General features: G+C 37.7%; 1 protein-coding gene across 1 annotated transcript; it reads right to left on the bottom strand.

The window, feature by feature from the left end:
* Nucleotides 1–1,793: 1,793 nt before the first annotated feature.
* Nucleotides 1,794–2,723, bottom strand: LOC308276283 (olfactory receptor 7A17-like; the record flags this gene model as incomplete). The annotated part of the gene is made up of 1 exon (XM_080714937.1): nucleotides 1,794–2,723. The coding sequence occupies one exon, from the start codon at nucleotides 2,721–2,723 to the stop codon at nucleotides 1,794–1,796; it is 930 nt and encodes a 309-aa protein (XP_080571063.1).
* Between the last annotated feature and the right edge of the window lie 6,686 nt (nucleotides 2,724–9,409).

The raw sequence follows: 9,409 nt of genomic DNA, 5'->3' as shown, positions 1-9,409 counted from the left end.
TCCTTTTTATCTTTAAAACATTTTCTCTTCTTTTTATCCTTTCTTACCAAAACTTTTTATACTCATGTACTTTCTTTATACTCTCTTATTCCTAAATATGGATTCCTTTCTGCCTTAATTTTTATATTTTAAAATAATTGTAAACAATTTTATATTGAGATAAATTATGCTTTTATAATGAAATATAGAAGTCAAAATTGTATTTTATAGCTGGGTGTGATGGAACACACTTGTTATCCCAGAACTTGGGAGGCTGAGACAGAAGGATGGCAGATCTGCTGCCAGCCTCAGCTACTTAATTTATGAGACCTGTTTCAAAACAAAGAATAGAAAACAGGCCTGAGAATGTAGCTCAGAGGTAGAATGCCCCTGGGTTTCATCCTTAGTACTGCAAAAAAAAAAAAAAAAAAAGAAAAGAAAAGAAAAGAAAAAAAAGAAAAGGAAACCATTAATAGTTTATACAGGGAGAATACAGAATGAGAAAAGCTCTTTGTCAGCTACTTCTCTGATAGAGGAATAATATTAAAGATATACAAAGAACTTAAAAGATATAACACTAAGATAAATAAATAAATAACCCAATCAAGAAATGGGCAATTGAACTCAATAGATACTTCACAAAAGAAGAAATACAAATTGCCAATAATTATGTGGGGGAAATGCTCAATATCGTTAGGAATAAGGGAGATGCAAAACAAAATTATGTTGAGATTCCATCTAACCCCAAATAGGATGGTAATCAATGAATAGTAAGTGCCAGCAAGAATGTAAGGAAATATGAACTTTTCTACACTGTTGTTGGGATTGCAAATTAGGGCAGCCACTGTGGAGATCAGTGGGTAGATTCCTCAGAAAACTGGAAATGGATCTTTCATATGATCCAGTTATATCATGCCTGGATATCATTCCAAAAGAACTGAAATCAGAATATTATATTGATACATGCATTTTTGTGTTTAAAACAGCACAATTCACAATAGCCAAATTATAGAATCAAGCTAGGTGTCCATCAACAAATGAATGGATTACAAAATTATGGGGTATATACACAGTGGAACTGTACTCAGTAATAAAGAAGAACATTTTTTTCATTTGCAAATAAATGGATGCTCCCAGAGAAGATTATTGTTAAGTGAAATCAGCCAGTCACAGAACGTGAAGAATCCTATGTTTTCTATCATATGAAGAAGCTAAGGAGCAATTGCATTACAAAATTCATTTAGATAATGAAGGGAAACCCCCAGTAGAGACGGGAAGATGGGGGAGAGGGAGAAATAACAAGGGAAAAGGCTCCATATACATTACGTACATATGTGAGAATATTGATGCTATCTCAATCATGTGAGGGGAGGGGAAAGACGTCTGGGGGGACTCACCAAGTGCTGTGTGCATGTATGTCACTATTACTATTTACTGCATATGATGTGAAACTATGAGTCTATGATACACCATACATATGCCATATAGGAAGGAAGAAAGAAATTACTTTAAAAAATTTTTGTTGGTGATTGTAATATGTAAAATTTTTCAATGATTTCTTGTCTGATATTTGAAATAACTTTGGGAATTCAGACAACAACAAAGAAAAACCATTGAATATCAGAGAAATCTTAATGGAATTAGTTCCTTATACTGTAGAGAAAGGTTGGACTCAAAGTAAGAGAATCTCTAAGAACTAAATAAAGGAGCAAGTTCTAGGTTCATGATATAATCAAAGATCACAGTTTGAGGCTCTGAGGCTCTGCTCCCTGAGTCATGGGAACGTGGCTCTGAAGCCCAGGACAACGGCCCTTCTACACTTTCCCTCCAAAGAAACTGTGCAGAACCCTCTTGACATCTTGGTTCCTCAGGCTGTAGATGAAGGGGTTCAGCATGGGGGTGACTACAGTGTACATCACTGAGGCTGGTGCACTTGAGTGTGAGCTGTGGGTGGCTGCAGAACTCAGGTACACACCTAGACCTGAGCAATAAAACAAGGAGACCACGGACAGGTGGGAGGCGCAGGTGGAAAAGGCTTTGTACTTGCCCTGAGCTGAGGAGATTGCACGGATGGAGGAAACTATCCTGCAGTAAGAATAGAGTATGCTGGCCAGGGGGCCACCACCTAGCAATACAGATGCAAAATATATCACTAGGTCATTAGGAAAAGTGTCAGAACAGGCTAGTTGGACCACCTGTTTAAGTTCACAGAAAAAGTGTGGGATTCCTATGTCTGTGCAGAAGGATAGCCGCAGCACCATTAAACTGTGTAACAAGGCCTGCAGGACACTCAGAATCCAGGACACCAGAACCAGCCACACACAGAGCTGTGGGCTCATGATGATCGTGTAGTGCAGGGGGTGACAGATGGCCACGAAGCGGTCATAGGCCATCACTGCCAGGAGAAAGTTGTCAAGCTCTACAAAGAGCAAGTAAAAGTACATCTGGGCAATGCAGGCTGCGTAGGTGATGGCCTGGCTGTGCGTCTGGATGTTCACCAGCATTTTTGGGACAGTGGTGGAGGTGAAACAGATGTCCACAAAGGACAGGTTGGAGAGGAAGAAGTACATGGGCGTGTGCAGGTGGGCATCCGAGATGATGGCCAGGATGATGAGCAGGTTCCCCAGCACGGTGGTCAGGTACATGGAGAGGAAAAGCCCAAAGATCAGCGGCTGCAGCTCTGTGTCCTCTGAGAATCCCAGAAGGAGAAATGCTGAAATTCCTGTATCATTCCTTGGTTCCATGTGGTGGGTATGAATGCCAGGACAGAGAAAAACAACATAACTACAGCTCACACAAATTGACATAACTAATATGGTTGAATTACTGTCACTTATATTTTTCAGTTAAGAAATTAACTCCTGGGCCAGGCATGGTGCCATACACTTGTAATACCAGCATTTGGGAGATGGACACTGGAGGATAGTGGTTCACGGACAACCTCAGCTACTTAGCAAGGCTCTTTGAAACTCAGTGAGACCCTGTTTCAAAATAAAGAATAAAAAATAGGGCTGGGGGGTGTATCTCAGAGGTAGAATGCCCCTGGGTTCTATCCCCAGTACTACAAAAAGAAAAAAAATAATTCTTGGTAGATTAAAATGGCAGAATAGAGGAAGGCAAAATATTTTGGTTTCTCGAGACTCAGAACTCAATTAGTGGGAAGATTGCTTCTTGGAAAAGAAGAAAAGCAGTCAGAATTCAACAGAAGAAAAACAGTCAAAATGTGGTTGAATTGGAGGCAGCACAGAGAGCAGAGGACTGGAATGAGGCCCACACATCTTATCTGATAGGTGGAGAGCAGGGGGTGATACCATCTTGGGGAGTCTACCTGGGAACTGGTGGCTGCTGGGAGTCAGCAGCTCTCAGAGACCAATTTCAGTAAAGAAGAAACCAACTCTTATCAAGCCTATGATCGTAGAGAACAAACACCAAAAGCAATCAAATTGTTCTTACCACACTCACTCAACTACCTCAAAACCTCGATGAACCTCCAGACCACCCAACCAAACTGTCCAGCAAATTCCTATGGCTGCAGATGAATTTACCTGAGCCAAGAAACAGCAGATCCTTTCAGCAGGGACCCAAGTGACTACAACCAACCTTTTCTTAACCAACCTCTTCAAGACCACCATGATTTTTCAGTCCAATGAACTCCCAACCCAACCAATGAACTCCTGTGACTGCAGCGGAACTTGTTGAGACTGAGAAAATACAGACCCTTCCTCCAGGGATCCAAGTGGATACAATGGACTTGTCAAGATGGTGAGTTTACAAACTGCCTCAGTAGGAGCTTCCCTGGCTTCAGGACTCACATGACAATGAACAAAGTTGTGGGGGTCATAAGTTTGCAGACCATCCCTGTGGAGTTGAGAGTATGGGCTACAGTCATACCTAGAAAAATGTGAAGTTTCTATGGAAACTTGGAATGATTATAGAGTCAGCAGTCCACCCTGTACCTGCAATCTCCAGCAATCACAAGATCTTCAGCAGTGGTGTCTCTGGTGAGAAATAAATAAGGCAACTGAACAGAATATCCCATCCAACACCAGGTGAACACACATCCTTCTTTTTTAATAATGAAAATTTTTCCATAATAGGTCATATTCTTGGCCACAAAGAAAAGATCAGCAAATTTTAAAACTGTAATATAATTTTTGCATCTTTTCAATCATAATGGAGTGCAAGTAGAAATAAAAAAAGAGCTGGGCATGGTGGCACATACTTGTAATCCCCTTATTTGGGAGGTTGAAACAGGAGGATTGTGGTTTATGGACAGCCTCAGCTTCTTAGTGAGGCCCTTTGCAACTCAGTGAGATCCTGTTTCAAAATAAAGAATAAAAAATAGGGCTGGAGGTGTAGCCCAGAGGTAGAATGCCCCTGAGTTCTAACCCCAGTACTGCAAAAACAAAACAAAACAAAACAAAACAAACTCAAAAGGAATTACATAAGCACATGTAGATTAACCGATACATTGTTGAATGAGGACAAGTACAAAGAAGAAATAAGAGGAAAAATAAAAATTCCTAGAATTAATAGAAAATAGAGACACAACATATGAAAATTAATGGGCAATCTGAAGGTAGTTTTAAGAGGAAAATTTATAGCACAAAGTGCCTACATAAGAAAAAAAATAAACTCACCAAATGAGCAACATAACGATAGACCTCAAGTCACCCAAAAAACAGGAATGAACTAATCCCAAAGTCAGTAGAAGGCAATAAATATTTAAAATTAGAGCAGAAATCAATGAACTAGAGGACACAAAAATACAAAATATCAACAAAATAAAAAGCTGGTGTTTTGAAAAAATAAAAAAGATTGATAAATTCTTAGCCAACCAAATCCAAAAAAAAGGAGATAACTCAAATTACTAAAATAAGAAATGAAAAACAAGACATCAACAGAGACAGTGGGGAAATACAAAATCATCAGGATCTATTTGAAATTTTGTACTTCAATAAACTTGAAAACACAGAAGAAATTGACATATTTGTAGACATATACAACCTACCTAAATTGAACTATGAGGCTATAGACAACTTAAACTGACCAGTAGCAAGCAAAGAAATAGAAATAGCAATAAAAAGCCTTCTATCAGAGAAAATGTCAGGTCTATATGGATCACAAGATTAAATCTACAAAACCTTTATAGAAGAACTAAATCAAATCCTTCACAAATTATTTCATGAAATAGGAAGAGTAAAGATTCTCCCAAAAACCTTCTATGAAGTATCACCTTAACTATGGTGAAACTGAATAAAGATATTCTAAAACAAAAAGAAAAGTATGGGCCAATATCCTTGATGAACATAGATTCAAGAATTCTAAACAAATTATTAGTGACATATATTCAAAGCCATATTTAAAAAATTGTACACCATTACCAAGTTGGTTTCATTCCGGGGAAACAATGCTGGTTCAACAAATGCAAATCAATACGTGTAATTCACCACATTAATAGAACTAAGGACAAGAATCACGTGATTATCTCAATAGATGCTAAAAAAAGCACTTGACAAATCCAACACACCTTCATGTTCAAATCACTGCAGAAAATTAGAATAGAAGAAACTTATCAAGAGAAAAAGGTTGGGAATGGTTCCTGTACTTCCTTGTTTTCATTTGGTGCAACAGACTTTTTTGGAAATTGTGCAAATTTGATCACTAGTTCTATGCTATGCGGCAGAAGCTAAGGGAACCAGATTTGCTAAAGTAATTGTGTGATAGATGTATTAAAACTTAGGAATCCACTGTCATGGCCCTTCTCAACATCATATGGAAACTCAAAGCCAGCATTACATTGAATGGAGAAAAACTGCAAGAATTTTCTCTAAAATGAGGAATAAGACAAGGATGCCCACTATCATCACTCCTTTTCAATAGAATGCTTGAAACTCTAGCCAGAGCAATAAGACAAGAGAAAGAAATCAAAGGAATACAAATGGGGAAAGAAGAAATAATAGTTTCTCTATTTTCAGGTGATAAGAAGACTCAAAAACTCAACCCAACAGCTTCTACACATATTTATCAACTTTAACAAAGTAGCATGTTATAAAATCAATCTTAAAATTTCAGTAACTTTTCTATATTGCAACCATGAATCCACTGAAAAAGAAATCCAGAAAAATTCCATTCACAGTAACCTCAAAAACAATAAAATACCTACGAATAAATCTAACCAAGGAGGTAAGAGACTTCTATGATGAAAATTATAAAACACTACAGAAAGATGTTGAAGAATACCGATGTCACTCTCCACAGAACTAAAAAATTTAGCCCTAAAACTCATTTGGAAAAACAAAGACCCCAAATAGTCAATACAATTCTCAGCAATAAGAACATTACAGGAGGTATCACAATTCCTTACTTCAAACTATGCTACAGATTGGTAGAAATAAAAACATTATGATATTGTCACAACCACAAACACAAAGACCAATGGAACAGAATACAAAATACAGAAACAAACCCACACCCATAAAGCCAATTGATTTTCAACAAAGGTGCTAAGAACAAATTCTGGAGAAAAGGCAGCCTGTTCAACAAATGGTGTTGGAAAATATGGTTATTCATTTGTCGAAAAAAATGGAATTAAATCCCAAACTCTCACCCTGCACAAGAGTCAACTGAAGACAGATAAAAGATCTGGTACTTAGACCAGAGACTTATAATTTACCAAAGAAGGGCATAAGTCCAACATTCCAACATAGTGGCACAGCTAGAAACTTCCTCAACTAAACCTCCAAAGTTCAGGAAATTAAAACAAGAATTAATAAATGGGATGGCGTTAAATTTAAAAGTTTCCATTCAGCAAAGGAAACCATAAAGAGTCTAAAGAGAGAGACTACAGAATGGGAGATCTTTGCCAGCTGTCCCTTTGATAGAGGAATCTAGATTATATAAAGAATTTGAAAGACTTAACACTAAAAAATAACCCCCAATCGAGAAATGACAACTGAACTATATAGATACTTGATAAAAGAAGAAATAAAAATGGCCAATAAATAGTGCCAGGCATGGTGGTGCACGGTTGTAATCCCCGTGTTTAGGAGGAGGAAACAGGAGGATTGCACAGGTTCGAAGCCACCCTTGCTGGTGTAAGAGACCCTGTTTCCAAATAAAATATAAAATAGGTCTGGGAGTGTAGCCGGAGGTAGAAGGGTTCCATCCCCAGTACCACAAAAAAAAATGGCCAGTAAATAAATAAAAATGCTCAATATTATTAAAAAATCAGAGAGATGAGAATGAAAATGACACTGAGATTCCATATAACCCTCAATAGAATAACGTCAAACAACAACAACAAAATGCAGGCAAGAATGTAGAGAAATAGGAACTCTTATTGTGAGAAATAGGAACACTGTTGACGGGATTGCAAGTTAATACAGCCACTATGTAGATCACTGTGGATATTTCTCAGAAAACAGGGAATGAATCCACCATATGATCCAGCTATACCACTCCTTGGCATCTTTCCAAAGAATTGACTTCATAATTTTATAGTAATACATGCATATCCCTGTTTATAAGAGTACAATTCATAATAGCCTAATTAGGAAACCAACCTAGGGGTTCATCAGCAGATGAAAGTATTACAAAACTATGAGATATACACACAATGGAATTGTACTCAGCAATAAAGAAGAACAGAATTATGTCATTTACAGAAAAATAGATGGACCTAGAGAAGATCATGTTAAGTAAAATTAGTCAGACTCAGAAAGTGAAGATTTTACGTTTTCTCTCATATGCGAGACACTAGAGAGTAATCAGAATAAAGGGGTACTTTAGATAATGAAGGAGAAGCCCCAGGAGAGCTATTAGAGGATCCAGAAAGGGTGGTATAGGAAGGGACGGAAAATCAGTGAAGGAAATATTTCCACTGAATTTATATACGTATGTAAAACCAGTAATACCAATCTCAACATCATGTTTGGAGAAGGGGAAGTAGTGGAAAGGGAGTTAGGGAAAAGCTCCCCAGTGCTGTGCATGTGTGTCTCTGTTGCTCCAAACTAAAGTATGATGTGAAACTACAATGCATCAATAAAGGTGTTATTTAAAAAATTAATTCCTTAATTCTGTTTATAGATCGGGTCCTCTTAGGACATCCCTAGTGCCGTTCCTCAGTAGGAATTCCCATCCCTGGGCCTTTTCCCCTGGGTGTCACACATTCTATTGTTTTAAAGAGAAATTGCTTCTTAGAGTATATTCTGAATGCTAGCCATGTTCTCAGCATTTCCAGTGAAGATTAGAAGTGCTGATGGGCAAAAGCTCCCACAGCCAATAATGGTCAAAGAGCACATGGAGATCTAGAGGACTAGTGTCCTCTGTGCTGATGGTATAACATGTATTCGTCCATGCACAGACTCACCAGATCATGCCCCCTAGGAACAGGTGGCTTTCTGATATTGTTATCATTTTCACAAAGCTGTTTAAAAGGAAATAATTACATAGCATGCTAGTATTTTTCTAATATATTGAATCTATGGATTTTATTCTTCTTTTGAAATTTTATCTAATATCCTCCAATTGATTTGTTATGGTTGTTTGCTTCTTTTTTCTCCTCTTAGTACTAGAGGTGGATTTCAGAGTCTTTAAAAAATGCTAGGCAAGAGCTCTACCACTAAGTTATGTCCCAGCTTTGGTTTATTAATAGATACATAATAATGACATATTAAATGGGTACATGCAAATGATGTGTAATACCAAAATAAGTAATTAAAGTCATCCTCTTCTTTTTTTTTTAGTATATGTTTTTATTTTTTAATTTTTTTTTCGGGTCTGGGGATGGAACCCAGGGGCATTGGACCTACGAGCCACACCCCCTGCCCTATTTTTTATTCTTTCTTTTGAAACCAGGTCTCACTGATTCGCGGAGGGCCTCACTAAGTAGCTGAGGCTGTCCCCGAACCGCAATCCTCTGGTCTCAGCCTCCCGAATGCTGGGATTACAAGCGTGCACCACCATGCCTGGCTTATGTTTTTATTTTCTAAAATAAAACATGGGAAATAGAAAAATGAAAGAAAACCTGCTCATCATTGACTTCCACCTGGAAAAAGCAACCATTTGCATATTGGTGTATAACTTTCCATTATTTTTCAAATACACATCATGATAATGTAGACTATATAGACAAGTCATGTATATTAAATTTATATTGCCATTTATAAATTTATATTGCCATATATAGGTGTGCTGGCTCATGCTTGTAATCCCAGTACGTGTGAGGCTGAAACAGGAAGATTGCTGGCCCGAGGACAGCCTCAGCAATTAGTGAGATTCTCATCAACCTAGTGAGACCCTGTTTGAAAAATAAAAATAAAACAGGTTGGTGATGTAGCTCAGAGGTAGAATTGCCCAGGCCCAATCCCCAGCAAAATACACACAAAAAAATTAATATTGCATTGTGAACATGTCCCCACAGCATTTT

This window comes from Muscardinus avellanarius (assembly GCF_963383645.1).
Source record: "Muscardinus avellanarius genome assembly, chromosome: 18".
Taxonomy (NCBI): domain Eukaryota; kingdom Metazoa; phylum Chordata; class Mammalia; order Rodentia; family Gliridae; genus Muscardinus; species Muscardinus avellanarius.
The sequence above is the reverse complement of the archived record's forward strand: the minus strand, read 5'-3'. Positions and strand labels throughout refer to the sequence as shown.